We start from the raw sequence: 18,886 nt of genomic DNA on the forward strand, positions 1-18,886 counted from the left end.
AGGCTTTAAAATTTACATGGTAGAGCATATATCTTCATTTCTTGAATTTCAAAAGCTTCTAAAAGTATTTAGAGTATCTAGAAAGCCTCCCAGAAGAGTTCATGAGGTTTTTTCTTTTAGCCCCTGCGTAATGCAAATGGAAGAATGATGATACATTGTGCCCTTTGATTGGAAAAGGTCGAGTTCAATTCTTGTTGTGACGAGAAGAATCTTTATATGAACATTCTAATAGAAGGTGAGTTAGTCAATCTCATACAGAGGTAACTGGGTTTTTTTACCTGGAAGCTTGGGTTTTTCATCCCTGGTACAGGTTAATTGTCCATCAGAACACAAAATTTATAGACAAAAAATACTGTTGTTGGTAGTGGTGATGGGCAGTAGATAGCATTAATGGTAGGTGTATAGTGGGAGAATTAAGCAGTAGGGTAGACAGTGAGATGTACATCTCACTATCTCCTGGAGTGTAACAGAGTGCCCTCCTGTAATGATCCTTGGAGGTGTCACATAATAATAATAATTTGTAGTGCTTATGGTCATTTGGCTCATATGCACTATATATCAACTTTTTACATATTAGTGTAAAAAAGTCGCAATTTTACCCTGATATGTTGAGTGGTCAGTGTATAGCACTTGGATAAAATTGGTGATGTTTTATTGTTTTTATCCTTAGAAAATTTGTATTTTATAGTATATTAATTGCAGATTTTCATGTTTTTATAGTCTTTAGTGTTTTCATAACAGAGTTCATATTTTTATTGAGATATTGCAATATTAAACAGAGCTGCAAATTGGCACCAAAAGCTCACAAAAAATGGAATGCTAACAAGAACAGTAAAGTTGATAAAAAGGCTTGCCCCATGAAAAACAGACTTTGAACATATTGAAAACACTTTAAGCTCTTAAACTGGAAGTTTAAAATAGATTATTAGACAAACTATAACAGAATTACAGAAAATCGAGCAGTGTTTAAAGGAACATAGGGAGGACAAGGAAGTTAAGCAAAATGAGAAACAACAAAGCATGGAATCAGGTAAGTTATTGCATAATGAAAGCCAGGTGGGTAAAGTCGATTACAAAAAGAACATCATTTGGTATTGTGACTATCATAAAATATGCCACTAATGACTGGGTTATAAGTATTCCCAGAGCAAAAATTAAAAATATAGCACATGCAATTGAAGAATAGAAAAGCAAAAAAAACCACAATTCTAGTAGGCATGAACAACTTAATTAGTGATAAGTTAAGAGGGGATATGAAAGAATTGTTGGAAGAAGCTAGAATGAAGAGTGAGAAAGTGAGAATCATAACAATATTACCTAGAAATGATAGATGGCAAATGATTCAATGTAGGCTGCATAGAAGGAATAGATGCGAGTTTGGAATAGGTTGAAGAAAGTCTGCGTGAAGAATGGATTTGTATAACAGGATGTGTTTAATAAGAGGAGTCTTCAGAAATTATTAATTGGAATGAAACCTTACACAGAGAGTCAGAGAAACTGGATTATGATGGGGGAATGATGAGAATCCATGTATAATAGTGACAATGTTATGTAGCTGTGTTAATGATGGGAATGATGGCATTATCATGAAAATAATGCACAATCCCATTTGATGTTCAACCAGATTGGAATATGATTACACTACTGTTATCGATCTATCCACTTTTCTATGGTTGCTGTTTGATCCTTTTGGTGTTCAATGTTAGTGCACTACCATATATTAATTTGTCACTAGAGGCCACTGAGCACTTGGTGCAACATCAATTTGATTCCAACATCACTTGGAAAAAACCAATAACAATTATTTCAAGTGATGACAGGATGAAATAATGAAATTATCAAAACAACTTATATATAATCAGCTTATAAACAACTTATATAATAAAAAATAAGCTATATAGTGATGTGGAAATCATAAAACAGTGCATTGTTGAGGTTGTAGCATGTCTGGATTCAGATAAAATTAATAAATACAAACAACTTCCTCTTTTAAAAAGAACTATAACTGAATGACATCATGCATTAGCTGTCAATATTACTGAACATCTTCAAAAAATTTGTCAAAATTAAGACACTTAACTTATTTGTCTGAATGTCCTAAATGAGTAAACTCATATTACTGACTCGGTACAAATTTTATTTTATATTCGAGCTATAACTGCAGATTTTCAGTGTTATGAGGAACCACTAACTTTGGCTACTCTCATGAAGAGAACACATGAAATTGATCTTCTCAATATTTTTAAAGATAAATGTCAGTAAGCAAAACTTAACTTGTTTTGTTACTGAACTTAACTTTGTTACTGAAGTGTGCCTGCATGCATGTGTTTAATACCAGTATATTAATCCCTGAAGATACTGGTTTAACTTCAGTGAAATATAGGAAGTAATAATTAAATATTTTCAGTTATTACCTAGTCTATAGTTGTTAATTGCCTTAAACTACAGAGTGCCTGCCAGTAAATCATCAATATGACTTTATTTATAACTGCATTTAAAACTGTAAGAACACAAGCAGCTGCTTATGTTCTTGCAGTTTTGAAAGAAAGTAGAAGAATGATGATAGTCAGTTAAACAAAGCATTGTCCAAGGAAATATCTAAAGAAATAACTGTGTTGAGAAAGAAACTCTGTAGCATTTACAAGAAGAATAAGGTGAAAAGAAATAAGAAAGTTTTTTAAAATTTTAAACAATGTGTGAAGTAATGGAAGAAGACTACATTAGAAAGTGTTTATAGCATATGGGTGCAAACTCTTAAAATTTAAAAATATCATTACATTATTCTGTGAAATCGATTAGTTTTTGAATTGTAATGTTATCAATCCAAACTGCTGCTCAACTAAAATCATTCAAAAATATTAACATTTAACATCAAAGGCTGAAATGAAATATATATTTTGACATGTAAAATAAAACATTACGTAACCAACTGTATATCTAATCACAACAGATAAAAGGATCACTCAGGCAACAGATCACATATTGCCATAAATTACTATATTTTAGTCAAAAAACATAAAAATAAAAAATAAAATAAAATAAAAATTAATTAAATAGATGTCTACCTTTATTTATTTCCATCTTAGAACATAGTTTCTATTCATACCTATACAGTATATATAAAATTTTAAAAAATGTTTATTAAATCTATGTCCCACCTTTGCTTGTTTTATCCTAGATCTCAGTTTCTGTCTATATGCTTCACTGACTGTATGTTCTGAAAGTGGAGTCATGACTCTACTTCCCTGGGTACTACCTAAAAAAAATAGAATTTCTCCTTATGATTAAAGAGCATCATATTTAATATTTTAATTAATATAACATGCAATTTCCAACATTTATGTTACCACAATATTATGAAAACAATTGAATTTTATCAGGATATATGGTAAATTCATACTGAAAACTATTATTGGCAGAAACTTTTACAAAAAAGTATTCAAACTCATCTTTCAAAAACATACAAAGTATGAGGATGCATAAAGGTCAAAGTTAAATAACTGGAAGGAAACATCCACATCAACTTTAAAGAATGCAGAGACCTGACGTGGGCTTCTGACCTAACGTCCAATCATCATCTCCATGTAGTGCACTCCATCAATAAGTATCCAATGGATACTGAACGAACAAGGATGGGCTCACAATTTGGTGATGAGACTGCCTGCCAGATTTTTTTGTTTGGTTTCCCCCCACTGTTTTTATTGGAGAACTAGAGTGAACGGTGAAAAGGCAGCTACTGGAACACATCAGAAAAACTTAAGGCAGGAACCATTAATATAAGGAGAATCAAAGGAAAGGAAATTGAAATTGCAAAAGAACTGGTAAATTGCCACATGGGCATAAATGTCATTACTGAGACAAAAACAGGTGAGATCTTACTAAATAATAAGTACAGAATGTTATATTCAGGCAATAATGATCAAGGAATGTAAGAAGTAGCAATAACATTTAACACTAAACATGTAGATAATTACTTGGAAGCAATTTCAAGTAGAGTTATATATATTAATATATATATATACACAATAAACCATATGAGGCCTTATCAAGGCCTTGTACAATAGGATCGTGACCTCTTTATTATTATCTATACAGGTAATCCATGGAGTCAAAAAGACTCATTGTTGGATTCCCACACTATCCAACAAAATGCCTATCATACATCTCCTTAAACTTGTTTACTGTTGGAGGTGCTCACAACAAAATGCAAATTTCAAGTTAAGAGAATTTATAAAATAAAATAAAAATAAAAATATTTATAAAATACACAAGGCCTTGATAAGGCCTCATATGGTTTCACCCATATTTCACCCATATTTCAAAAAAAAAAAAAAAAAGTGAAAGTTAATCTTTCAATAGAGAAAGATCAGCTTTCACTTTTTTTTTTTTTTTTTTTTTGAAATATGGGTGAAATTGACACTCATAATTTCACTCATGAGTGAAATTATCTGATGAAAGTGAAAATTATTTCATCATCTATTCCAATTTTCCATAAGTTTCTGCTCAGAATTATTTTTCATTTGGACGGCGTGCAGTGAAAAATAATACTAAGCAGAAACTTTTTTATAATTAATAAAAGGAACTAGTATAAAAGATTTTTTTTAAAAAAAAGTAACTCTCAATATTAATATCACTCCAGGCAGGGGCGCGCCGGCCATATGTGCAATGTGTGCGATGCACACAGGTGGCAGGATAGTAATGGCGCCAAAGAGGAGGAAATACTTAAAAAAAAAAACGATTTTTTAAAGTGATTTTTTTATTGGAGGGGGGGGGATAGGGATGCCAACTAAAGTTTTGCACGCAGGTGCCGGACACTACTGGTGTGCCCCTGACTCCATGCTGGAGGCCTGGAATAATACTATTATTTAGTATTAATACTGAGTGCCTAGAAGGCTAAGCTCTACAGGCTACAATACATTGCATGTCTTGTCCTGAACACATTAAGTGTTGGAACATTCACCACTCACTCTGGCAATACATTTGACTTGTTCACCACTCTCCATCATGCAAAAAATCTACATTTTGCTTCCCAACAAGCAAACACTCCAAGTCCTGAGACAATCTTAGTCATTTGTATCTGTTCTCGCTTTTTTCTCTCTCTGAAATGTTTTCTTATCATCCAGATAATCATTTGCCTCTGTACTTTCTCTTTCTCTGTGTAATGATCCCTTATCATCCAGATATGACTAGATCTGCATATAAAATCCAGATCTGTTTGCAAATGGCATTATCATTGCTTATTCTACTTGATTAGTTTTTCACAGAATAGTACTATCACCGTTTTATTCTACTTTGCCAGTGTTTACATTATGGATAACCTTCATAACTTATTTTAACAGTATTACAACACCAGACCAACTAAATTATAAACAATATGTTTATTAACTAGCTTTTATTTCACTGGATTTCAAGCCAACATCTTCAGAGCAGATTACATGCTATGGTTAACACATGACAATGAGTAAGTGAAACAATTCAAATTATAAGAGACAAAAGAGCTAAAGTCCTAATTTTGCTAATCTAAAGTATCTAGTGTTATGTAATCTAAAGTGTCCTAATCTTTTGCCCGTTACAATTTGAATTGTTTCACTTACTCACTGTCAAGTATTAACTATAACATGTAATCTGCTCTGAAGATGCTGGCTTGAAATCCAGTGAAATAAAAGGTAGTTAATAAACATATTGTTTATAATTTAGTTGGTCTGGTGGTGTAATACTGTTAAAATAAGTTATGAATAACTTTAAACATTTAAGCTTGTCTATTAGTTTGGGTAACCTTTATAACTTTTGCAATATGTCTCTTAAGTTAAATTCTCTACTGACTAACAGAGATCCTTTACCTCCTCCATCCTGCTAGAATACAATTTCACCAATACATCTTTTTCTATCTGTTCTGGCCAAAGTGCATGGCTTTACACTTGTCAACATTGAACTTATATTTCCAATCATCTATCTACCCAAAGCATCATCCTATTCAAATCACCTTGTAACAATATCACATCAGAGTTCAGACAGCACTCTCTCTCGCTCTCTCTAACATAGTATCATCAGCAAACAATTAAATCTCTCTTCTGGACTTGAACTGTATCACAGATGTAGTTGTCCTAGAACAGAACAGCATAATATACTGCATGCCACTTTTCTCTTTTAAAACATCACACCCCTATACACAATTTTCTGACTTTTCTATCAGCCAATCATCTTTGTAGTCATGGTAGCAGCTGACTATCCATACCTAATCAATTTCCTCAATTTCAATATTCCATATTCATGATTTCTTCTACTAGTCACATAATGATAAAATCCTCTAGGATTTTGCTTTGCTGCTATAAATCTAGAAATATACCGTGGAATTAAAATCTTATATCCACAAAATATCATTATGCATATATAACAGGCATATACTTAAAGCTGTATCCGCTATTCTATATCAAAATGTACTATTGCACAATTATATTAATTAACCAAGCAAACTCATTTGTATATCAGTTTTCTACAAATAAGAAATGTTAACTGATTAGTAAGAAATTTCATAAATTTCATAAACTCCTGAATGAAATTTTACCTCTTGATTGGAAACTACTATCTTCCACAAAAGAATGAACTCGAGAATCACTACTATGATTTTCATTTTTGTCAAATAAGACACTATCCTTTCCATTAATTCCCATAATATTATCTGCTTCCTTTTGTTTTCCACTATGCATTTCAGAATTCTTGAACTTTTCTTCTTGGGCTAATTTTTCTCTCACTTTCTCGAGTTGCAGTCCAATTTCATCAGTATTATCTGTTACTATATTTTTCATCTGAAATGGGAATAAAAGCATAACAGGTATTAAAGGGGAAAATAAAAAGAACTATGAGATTCTTCAATTGCTCTGATTTTTATGATTCTGCATATAATGTTCATACTACTTCTAAAAACAACCATAATATGTTTTGATTAAAATAAGCATGCAAGAAAAAATCTGGGGAAAAGTAAAATATCAAAATCACTTAAATGCTATTTCACCTGTAATTTGAGACTCTGTTAAATTCCCAATTTGAGTTTAATTGTTGTTTAGAAGAATGAAAAGAAATGAAGGAACTTTTTATTTACAAAGTCCTTCTGATAAATTTTTATAAAGTGCTAAGGTCTTTTTTAACTGAATTAATTTTTCTTTCTTTTTTTTTTTAATATGAACATTTTCCTGTCACAGTGTGATAGGAATGACAACTATGGGATTAGGCTGCAAGATGAATTAACTTCTGTTATATGTATTTGTATCAATACTTCTGTTATATGTATTTGTACTTTCACTTTATTTAAATATTGATTCTCTAGTCAACAGACATTATGCCAGTGACTTGATTAAGAACATTGTGCTATTCAATTGTTAATCAGGTAATCTATAGTTAGCTGTTCTCATTCTGAACTGATAGTCTGTTAACTGAATGTTGGTAAAATAGACAGGCAGTAAGAGCAGTTATGCTTTTATTCAGCTTTTATCAGGTGTGTGTATTGTTCTAGATTATGCTCCCCCCTCCTAAAAAAATTTTTAATTTGAAGTCTGCCAGGAGATTTAGTAGCCTTCTTCTAATCATATGGGATTAGCTTTTAGCAGTTAAAAACAGTTAAATTTTCCAAACTGTTTATAACTTTTATTTGCAGCTTTTATAGGGAATTGATGTTCTTCATTCCAATGGGATTTTTGGGCGAAAACAGATCTTTTAAATCTGAAAATTTAATACTGTTTATAATTTTAATTACTTTTTTATTATTCTGTTTACACAGAATAATAAGATATAATCGCCATTTAATGAGTCTTGAATCTAATAATAAAATAAACAATAAAATAATTATTAATACAACAGGTAGATCTTGACAGTCGTTGAACATACTGAAATTATTTTGTGTTACATAAAACCATATATATAATACTAAATATGTTCAATATGTTAGCGCAGCAAAATAACATGATAATGATGTGCAAAATTTTCTATATATAAAGATTACTAAAACCAGCTGATCTGCATATATTATCCAAATCATATAATTTAAAAACAGGCGACATATTGTGCAAGGTGAAAAGGGGGAAAAAAAAAGATAAGTTTCATATTAATTATTAGGGATTGTAAATTTAGAGTAAATTTACCTCAGTTAGTTGTGACTGCTTTTGAAGCTTGAAGTAACTTTCTGATATCATCATCATCATCATCATCATCATCTCACTTTCTGATATATATATATATATATATAGTGTGTGTGTGTGTGTGTGTGTGTGTGTATGTGCGCGTGCGTGCGTGCGTGCATGCGTATGTTGTACCACTTCTTGCTCTAAATTAGCTTGCCTGGTTGGCCAAGTAGTTGATGCACCTGCTCCCCACCCAACAGGCTGCAAGTTCAGATCCCACCACAGGCATGGATGTTTGTGATTTTGCTAATGTGGGAGATGAATCTCACTGATGTGAGATCACTGTCCCACTTGTTGGAAGCAAAATGGCTTCAAAAGTTTCCATATGTGGTTTCTAAAGAAGTTTCTAAAATATGTAAAAATATACATTTAAAAAAATGTATAGCACTGTGAGTGAGCTAAGGAAAAAAATCCTTAGCTTACTCACAGTGCTAATGCACTACAGGTTTACAACAACCTTTTGTGGATGGGAGTGGCATAAAAATAAATAACATTATGGTGACCACTGCATTTCTGTTAACTGACACACTGTTGCCCAGCCTATCACCACTTAAAGATTACATACAGTGCAGTATTATACAAGATTTTGTAGCATGCTGTACCTGTGACATGTATGAGTCCCATCAGTAATTGTAGTAAAAGATGAGAGAGTGCATATCTTATATGCATAAAATACATAGAATGAGAAGAGCCAGGGGATTTTTCAATATCAATATTTCTGGTTTTGGTGGCAGCAATACTGGCATAATGGAAATGAGTGGGTGCCTGAAGAAAGAGATACAAGCACCATCTACAAGGGGGGGGGGGGAGTGATCATTAGGTAGCAATGGACTTGGCATTAGGTAGTGTGACCAGAGATCCAGAGGCTTTGACAGATAGTGTTGATTGTGTCAGTGGATGTTGAGTGAGGGTAGAATGGTGGGAGGAGAGGAGAGAGAGAGAAAGTGCTGAGAAGAGAGGAAGCAGAAAACTTGAAAAATGAGTTCAGAAGCATGAAGGGAGAGATTAGGAAAGGCAAACTGATATGACACAAACAAGAGTAAGTATAAAAGAAAGTTTAAAAATAAGGAAAAAGGAGAGAACCAGAAAAAGATAGAATGAAAGGAAATTGAGAGACTACAGAAACAAGAACAGAGAAATCAGAGGAAGGCAGGTAAGCAAAAGAACAAGGAGGGAGAGTGGCAGAGAAAAAAGTACAGTATAAATGTGAGAAAGAAACAAATGGATCTAGGAATGTCATGATATATGAAATTCAACAATTCATAGTTCAAGTACAGAACAGAATGTTAGAGGAGCACATACCTATTGAAACAACTGTGTGGCTATGGCAATGAAGAAAGGTAACAATGTGATGAGATGATAGTGATGACTAGTACGAATAGCCTGAAAGGTAGCATGAAACAGGTGGTGAAAGATCTGATTAATGTTTGGAATTTTGTAGCAGAAAAGTATGAGAGGGAAGACAGTGAGCATATTGCTCAGGCATGATAATGCAGACTTGAGGAGAAGAACAGCAATAATGATAACATGATAGTGAGAACATGTAAAAAGAGAGATCTGGAATATATGAACATTAGTGCTTTGAAGAGAGTTGTATGTGAGAGATGGATTGCATCTGAACATGAAGGTACATCTGGAAATTGTTCTCTGGGCAAGTGGGCATGCTAGGGTAGTAAAACCTGAGTTGCTAAGGGAGGAAAGATGATCTCTTGTTGGGATAGTTGCTTAGAGGAAATGGGAATATGTATGGTATATTGCTGAGTTAAATTCCTATATCTACTATTATCTCCCAGGAATCTGGGAGATAATAGTAGATATAGGAATAATGATAATGTAATGATGTTTCTTTATGCAAATACCAGGAGTATCAGAAATAAAGAGAATAAACTGGTAGCAGTAAGAGCTGCTGTCTTCCCAAAGATTATTTTGAATCAAAGAAATATGGTTGATGAAAGATGTCCTAACTGGAACAAAAGTAAAGGAATAGCATATTTTGGCAGAACAAGAAGAGTAAAAGGGGTAGGGGAGTGCTTGTGATAAGTGATGGCTGTCCTCTCAGTGTAGAGAATTTACAAAGAAATAGCACTAATGATTTTGGAAATGTGTAGTGAGGTGGAGACAAGCAGAAAAAGATATTTAGTGAAATGTTGATATAAGCCAAGGAATACAATATAAGGGTGATGAACAGGGAAAGTTTAGGCAAATAAGTTTGGCAAGTACAAGCAAGTGATCGTTATGGGAGATTTTTTAGAAATGAATTTCTGGAATTCTTGAGAGACATGTCTTAGGTTACATGTAGTAGAAAGAACAAGAGGATCAACAGTTTAGGATTTGGTCTTAGAATTACAGAATCTGATTACAACTACCATCCTCAAAGTTGATGAGAGTAACCATGTAGTCTTGACTTAGAAGATGAATAGACATGTAGATAGACATATCAAAGAGAAAGGAATGTATGTGAAGTTATAAGGCAGGTGACTATAATAATTTTAGAAATTAGCTTGGAATACAGGAAAGAATTGGGATAGACATTTGTGGTATAAGAGAGCTAGTTAAGAAATCTTTATCAAGTGCAATGACAAATTGCATTCCTCAAGTGAAAAAGATAACAGAATTGGGTTTAAAGTAGATGACTAATGAAATCAAACAGAATTGCAGACGAATGGACAATGATAATGCAAGAAGTGGAGAGCAGTTGCATGAAGAATATAAAACTCAAGGCAGGAAAATAAGTAGTACAGTAAGGAAGACAAAAATGGAATCCAAGAAGAGACTACCATTGCAATCCAAAAAAAAATTTTAAATAGGATCAGGTGACCAATGCAGATGAAATAGTAGAGTTGTTTAATGATCACTTTATTGGGGGTATTTCATCCTGGAAAAGCAGGTTTGATTCCTTGATGGATGAGGAGGATAAAAGGTTTAGAAGTTAATAAGGAGAATATATTTCATATAATAAGTACTCTGGAATGATGCCTGAGAAGTGGAAGGAGAGTAAGATTTGTCATTGCATAAAGGTGGTGGTAAAATGGAAGTGTCAAACTATAGACCAGTTTGTATTCCTTCTGTAGATGCTAAGATTTTGGAGAAATTAGAAAGCATTCATACACAAAATTGGGCAGATGAGGATAACATTATCTGTGAATGTCAGGGCATTCTTCTTTCACAAATCTACTTGCCTTTTCTATGAGAATTACTTGCCTTTTAGAATCAATTAATATAATTGATTATATTAATTGATCATATAAAGAAAGGCATATGCTGCCATTTTTCTGGATTTTGCAAAGGCATTTAACAGAATGCTACATGGTAAGTTAATATTTAAATTATAACGTATGGGTTTAGCTATCGAGTTAGTGAACTGGATTGGAAATTAGCTGTATGACAGATAATGGAGTTATATACAAGGTAGCTGTATCAAGTTAAAAACAAAGATCATGAGTAGGTTTTACAGGGATCAGTACAGGGGGATCCTTTCGATCCTTTATGTTAATGATACTGTCACATTGTAGGAAGATATTCAGTTGTTTGCAGATGGTGTGAAGCATGTAAAAAAAAAGCTTCTTTGCCAGGCTGGCAGGAAAGAAAGACTCAGAAGAGTACCAAGATCTTGCTGGATTGATACAGTAAAAAGTGCTTTAGTAGACAGAAATATAGGATCTAATAATATTAGAGCTTTGAGAGATAACAGATTCATTTGAAGGAAAATTGTCCATAGGAAATTAGTTATGATGTAACTTTTCATACACACACACATACTGAGGGTACATATCAGGAACTTGATTATGATGGTGAAGCTTGGAAGGATTATTGGTAACAGTGCCAACGTTGTGGTCCTTCAGGAGGATTAGAATATGCTGGGCATGTTAAGAAATTAATGAAGATATCAATGTAAGTTCTTGAATTTGAAACCCTCTGGTGGGACGTTACATACTTTATTGGTAGAACTATACCAGAGAGGGTGGAGGAGGCAATGGATCTTGGAGTGATGGCTAACTGAAATTTGAAGTTTAGGGGATATATTGCAAAGAAAATGAAAATAACTCAGAGGGCTGTTGTAATACTTAGAAGGACACTGACCAGCAGAGATAAAAAGCGGTGATTAATTTGTATAACTGTTAACTGTTTTGGCAAGATAAATTGATTGGACATGTAGTCCTTTATCCCTTTCTCAAATTTGCAATGACATTCCTGGATTAAAGAATATTATTGAACACTTGGCTTGCCCATTGAGGGCTAATGACCACCAGTAAGTTTTTTTGTTTTTTTTAATTAAGAAAAAAACAAAAACTACTTGATCAGTGTAGGATACTTGTCATGAGGTATTTTAGTCTACCACTAGGTGGTAGACCATAACAGCCCTGGAATATTATTGAGCCTTTGACTCATCCATTTTGAGCTTTTGGCAGTGATTTTAAAAAAACTTACTTGTTCAATACAGTTTTGGGATGTTTGTGTTTTGCAGGATCATGCTCACTGTAATCCACCACTTGGTGGATTGGTGGATTAGGCTGAATACCAGCATCTGCAAAGAATTTTTTCAGCCTATTCACAAAGAAAATTTTGATCTCAGGGATATTGGCTTCTCAACGAAGCAATTCATTTATATAAAGTTTATAACAATCAAAATTCATTTAACATTCATATCATGGTATGTCCATCCCAGGATGAATTCTGGGCCTCCATAAATGCATTCTATTATAATAATGATAACAAACTTAAAGATGAAGAGAAAAATATTACAAAAGGAAACAAACATAACAAAAGTGATATAAACATTGCTAATGAAGATGGATGTCTGACATAATTATTCTGAAAATTTATAAAATTAGGTAACCAGCAGACATGCAATGTGACCCAGCTACTTCAAATTGAATGTATGCAATAATAAACAGAAGGGCATTTTCCCAAAAACCATTTCTGTATGCCTTGGATTCATTTCCTACAGCTGCCTTCTCTAATGACTCAAAAAATTCCACCACTTCTTTCTTAGGAAAATTTTCTGCTGGACTATAATAACTAACAAGTTTTATTGTCTAATATCTCATTTTGAAGTTTTCCCACATAACTCTACTTGAAATGGTCTTTCAATCAAAAAGTTTCTCTTTGTGTATGGTGTTGAATGTTATCACAACTCCTTCCTTTCTTTGATAATTATTGCTCAAATATAACTTCCTATATTTATTATTTAGTGGGACCCCACCTGTTTTAGTCTTTCTTCATCTCAGTAACATCAATTATGTCTATGTGGTAGTTCCTTAGTTCTTCAGTCAGTTCAATTTCAACTTCAATCTAGCAAGCATGAAATGTCATTATGTTATACCATCATGATTATTTCTGGTTTAAGCTAATACAGAATAAATTATCCCAAATTTCCAGCCCATCACTGTTTGTTCAGTTCCCAGTGAATACCTACTGACAGGCTTGTATGACAGGAAGGCAAGGTTTGGTCATTAGGGCAGAAGTCCCAGTTAGTTCTCCAAATTCCTTAAAGGCTATGTGAAGATCTACTCCCAGTAATCTGGTTTTGACCATTTTTTTATTTTACCTAAAGCTGCACAATAGAACAAAATCCTTGCAATGTTCTGGATCTGAAAAGTACAAAATATAATAAATGAGGAAGTGGCTAAAGTGGCTATGAGGAAATAAGACTGCAAAAATGGTATTATCAGATTCTGTAGATATTTTATACTCAAACATTACACTTACACTGGATAAAATATATATCAAACTACAGGAAAGTCAAAATATGTGCACAAACAGGCCAAAATCCTCAGATAATGCAAAACATAATTTTAGATGTACAATATGATGCAAAAAAAAAAGTACTGAATAACTACAACAATATACGTTTATGCATGATGATATGTACATCCACAACTATCAGTGAAATCTTGGTCAAATAAAGCATTAATGACAGTAGATTACATGCTCCAAATGGGCACCTTGTCTTTCAAAACAGGTTTCGTAGCAGATGCAAAGGTTCTTCTCTGTCATCTTTTGGAGAACAAGGATTGGGACATCTGCTAGACATATCATGTAATTTTATCCCTTAGTTCATCAAGGTTTGAAGGCAAATCATGGTGGAATACCTATTCCTTCAACATACTCCAAACGAAGGCATCAAGTGATGTGAGATCAGGAGAATGTGAAGGGTACGGGAATTCTGTGAACCTGAAATAAGCCTACTGGGAAGTGTTCTGATAAATAGGTTCTAGAACCACTGATGGAATACCTGTGCATGAAATGGAATGTTTTTTGCTCGACACAATCTTTGCAAATCTTGGGTGAATGGAACCAGCACATTCTCGATTAGTGTTTGCCATTCAAGGTCAGTTACACTACCCTCTTCAATGAAGTGCCATGGCCAGAAACTGCACCATGTAGTGACCGTCTTGCTGTGAAGAGGTCACTCTTAGACAAATTCAGGTCTCGAGAAACGAAGAAACTTGTAGGTTTGCTTGTTTACATGACTGGTTAAGATGGAAATGTGTTTCATCCGACATTATTGAGAAAGGAGTGAAAGACTTGGGACACACTTATGGAAACAATGAACAAACTACTCACAAACATGTCATGAGCTTGGACCATTTGCTCTATCAACTGTGTATGAACAAAAATAATGCTCAACAATAAATGTCTTTTCTTTGAACATCAACACCATTGACGTTGGAAGAAAGCTAAATATAATGGCATAGACTCTACACATGCTCTTCTATTAATGTGCATGCAGTCAAATGGCATATCTTGTAGTGCATGTACTGAAGAGGATGTCGAAGTTCAGTACTGCTTTTTTGCTCCACACCATACAAAGAAAGGATACCTCGTGGAAACAACTAAAGCAAAACCCAAGTAACTCAGCTTTAGAAGCAGAATACCAAAGAATAAGAAACCTTAGAATGCAAATAAGAAATACCAAAAGCAACCACTATAAAGACAAATAAATCTCTGCACAAAATGATATAAAACAACCTGCATGTGAACAATGTGATTAATGAGATGATGGATTGTACTACTCCTAAAACTACTGTCTTTAAAACCTTAAAACACAGTGTCATCTAAGAGGCCAAATCTTTCCAATAGTTAGTAAACGACTTCAACCAGTAATCTGAAGACTGCATCCTAGAAATGCAGAAAAAGATCCCTTCACTAGGACCACAAATAAATCAGACATTGTGGTTTCCAACCATAAGAAAAGCAGAACTGCTCTCAGCAACATTAAACAAATCAATCCAAAGAAAGTTCCAGGAACCAATGGCATAAGAACCAAAGATATTAAACGACATGCAGTTAGTCTAGGTCTGATCATACTAAAATAAATAAACAAAATTTTTGAAACTGGATATACACCCAACACATTAAAGATCTTACTAATCTTACTAATTAAAGATCTTACACCTAGATAAAAGAAATTCAATCAGCAACTACAGACCCATGGCTACACTAACAGTTATTAACCAAATTGTGGAGAAGATTGGAAAAGAAAAAATAATGACGTTTTGAGTCATATCATGCCTACATCGTTAAAAATGATTTGATATTTAGCTAATTTCACTCTAAACTGACTGAATTAGACTATTATTATGATGATTATGAGCTACTCTATGGAGTCCTTGGACTCATCAAGGCAGGCCTGCCCTAAATATCATACCAAGCACTATCCAACATTTTTGCAGTATCTATCATACTTTGTTTTGAACTCATTCATAGTCATGGAACCCACAACAGACTATGGCAACCTATTCCACTCATTCACCACTTTCCAAGCAAAAAATCTAATTCTAACACCTTTGCTAACTACATTCTTGCTCAGTTTCCAAGAATGGCCCCTAGTTCTCCCACCACCACCACACTTGTTCTGAAAAATTTCCTCTGAATTAAACTTGTAAAACCCCTCCTTATTAAACTGTATGTTTCAATCATATCACCCCCTTTTCTGTCATCTAATCCAGTGCTTCCCAAACTTCTGGATGTCAGGGGCCCCCTTTGCAAAATTAAAATATTTCATGCCCCCCCCCTCGAAAAAAAATCATAATAGACAGATATTATTATAATATTTATTGTATTTATATTCACAAAACATACACAGCAAATATTGCAAAAATCAAATGCACATATTACATTTTTTGCCTCTTACCGTTTGGTTCTGAAGACGATGCAGACTGTTCTGGTAAAATATGAAACACTGTCCTTTTTTTGAGTCTGTTTCTGCTTCTTCTGATTGTTCGCGGGATTTTTTTTTATTTTTTATAAGCCACTTATCCATCTCAGGGTTAAATTTTTTAATGTAGAACAGATCAAATAATATCACCACTTACCGATACTGGCACACCACAGACTGATAACATGAAATTAGTGAATATTACCTGAATAAGGGAATCCCTGGACCAGGAACATTTTTCTCTTTTGTGACTTTTCTCCCTTTACAGTAATTAAGCCTAACGCGAAACAGCAAAGGCAGGTTATTAAAACGTGCATATCATTGGTGCGGTATTAACAAAAGATCGTGCAACCGAAAGATAAAAGCATAGCTGACAATTGAGTTGAAATGCTAACTCTCTTCAACCGAATTCCATATGTGAAACTGCCATAACATTCATTATATATATATATTACTTAGTTTTAACACTTTTATGAATTTGAACACGTTCGGTTGTATTTTATTGCTGCCTTGGGAAAGCGAACTCACACCCATCTAATTAATAACAATAGTTTTTAGTTAGATACTGTGTTTGCTCATGCAACATATGGTTTTGTTTCAGTCTATATATACAGCATAGTTTCTGTATGAGGGAACATGTGTGATTCATTAATTAGTGTGTTTTTATCCCAGTTGTGTCTAATTGCACCATTTGTTGAGAAATATATTACACAGACTCCTCATGCCTTATTCACTAGCATAATAAAAGTACTTGTTTTTATTGCCTCTGCAGTGTGGCTGTTAGAGAGGGGTGTTGTTTACCACTGCAAGGGAGTTACTATCTCCCCACATGAATTTGTTTAAGCTTCTTTTCATGTGTGAAGTATATGCGAAACTTTTATTGGTGACAGAAAACCAGCTCGGATGACAGTGATAATATAAAACGAGTTTTGATATGTATATAAAGTCAATATCAACAGTCCCTGATTACGAATGTGTGATGAAAGGAACAGGAAGATTTGGAGCTTCCCTGGAGAGCATTCGAAGTAAATACAATTAACCACTGCTTTGAAATGAAACATATCAATACGCAATATTTACTAATATTCATTAAGCGCCGAAATACGAAGGAAGCAAAGCTTGTGAACCAACACCAATTGGTGAATTTTTCCATTAAAATATAAAAAATAACAAAAAAGAAATAATAAATAATAAAAGTTAAATACGTTTCTTTTAAAATAAAAAAAAATCTACTTAGTCTAAAAACATTTTAAATTTGTTTTCATTATTTCACGGCCCCCTCAACAAAACCTATGTCCCCGGGGGGGGGCAAGGCCCACAGTTTGGGAAGCGCTGATCTAATCTGTCTAATGTAACAATCTAATTCCATAGCCAAACCAAACCAAAGTGAGGAGTCCGGCCTGCAGCCGGACTCCTCACTTTGGTTTGCAGTTTATTGGCTATCATCGATAATACTCCCCCCCTCCCTTCGTTCTTTTCTCTCTATCCTCTCTGAACACACTATACCCTTCACATTCTATCCCACTAACTATATCATCTTCTGTCAGCCATGTCTCACTAATGCTAATAAACTTTGACCATAATGAACTAACCAATGCTAAAAACTCCTCCTCCTTGTTCCAAATGCTCCTGGCATTTATGTACATAAAGTGCAAAAGTCCCTTATGCCCACCACTATCCTGACACTTTATACTAACTATCCCGTTCTGATTTGTTACCAGCAGTAGTAACTTAGGCATTTTATGCACATTCTTATACTCAACTGCCTCACTGATATTATTATTATTACGTTATCCCCTCCAAGGAGTCCAAAGACTATGGAGGGAGGACATCTACTCTACAGCTCTCTGTCTCCACCACTCAATCCACCAACTACAATGAACTGCAACTCCCATCATCGTCTACATCAATGCTATCTACCGCCCACCACCACCACTAGTATTTTCAGAGACAATCACAAACAATTCAGGATTCAAACCTGCAGCCTTTTGGCTGGAGAGCAGATACGCTCACCCCTCAGCCATATCTGTGAACCTACTAAATAGTCCCCCCCCCCAAAAAAAAAAAAAAACTCTAGTTTTCCTTATTTTTCACATCCACTTTCACTTCATGCAACAACACTTTTTGCAAACCCTGAACACCAAATCCATTTAGATGCAAATCATCTTTCTTGTATAAGTCCTCTCACTCGTCAAACTCACTCCCCACATCGAAAAACTCCACATTATTCCCCCTATATAACACATGCATTGACTCATTCACTATTATGTCCCTTCTCCTCAGTTCAACCCTGTCATACTGCACAGCATCAGACTCACTGTCTTAACTCTGTCTCACTCTCTCACTTTTTTTTTTGCTACTTCCAGTAACATAACACTCATTTCCTCTCTCATGCCATACTTTTCTTCTTTCAAATCATTCATTCCAGCCAAAACCTCTTTCAATTTATTCTTTTTGTGCTCTAATAGCCTAGCCATTAACTTTTACTCCAAGGAAGCATGATTTTGTCAATCTCTTGCCAATTACACCTCTTATGATAGAATCCCCATAC

The 18,886-nt window shown here is 34.1% G+C and overlaps 1 protein-coding gene across 4 annotated transcripts in view; it reads right to left on the minus strand.

Annotated features, from left to right (window-relative positions):
- The window catches only part of Cc2d2a (Coiled-coil and C2 domain containing 2A), a 518,960-nt gene that overhangs the window by 437,532 nt on the left and 62,542 nt on the right, over positions 1 to 18,886 (minus strand). For all 4 annotated transcript variants that reach the window (XM_090401677.1, XM_090401676.1, XM_090401674.1 and 1 more), the window contains exons 6-7: positions 6,566 to 6,806; positions 3,159 to 3,256 (exon numbers count right to left, since the gene is read on the minus strand). In XM_090401677.1, the coding sequence (XP_090257803.1) occupies positions 3,159 to 3,256; positions 6,566 to 6,806 (339 nt within the window). The remainder of the gene's footprint in view (positions 1 to 3,158; positions 3,257 to 6,565; positions 6,807 to 18,886) is intronic.

Source organism: Typopeltis vanoorti, chromosome 12 (assembly GCF_054136105.1).
Source record: "Typopeltis vanoorti isolate ZY-2024b chromosome 12, IOZ_Tvanoo_1.0, whole genome shotgun sequence".
In the NCBI taxonomy this organism is placed as follows: Eukaryota; Metazoa; Arthropoda; class Arachnida; order Uropygi; family Thelyphonidae; genus Typopeltis; species Typopeltis vanoorti.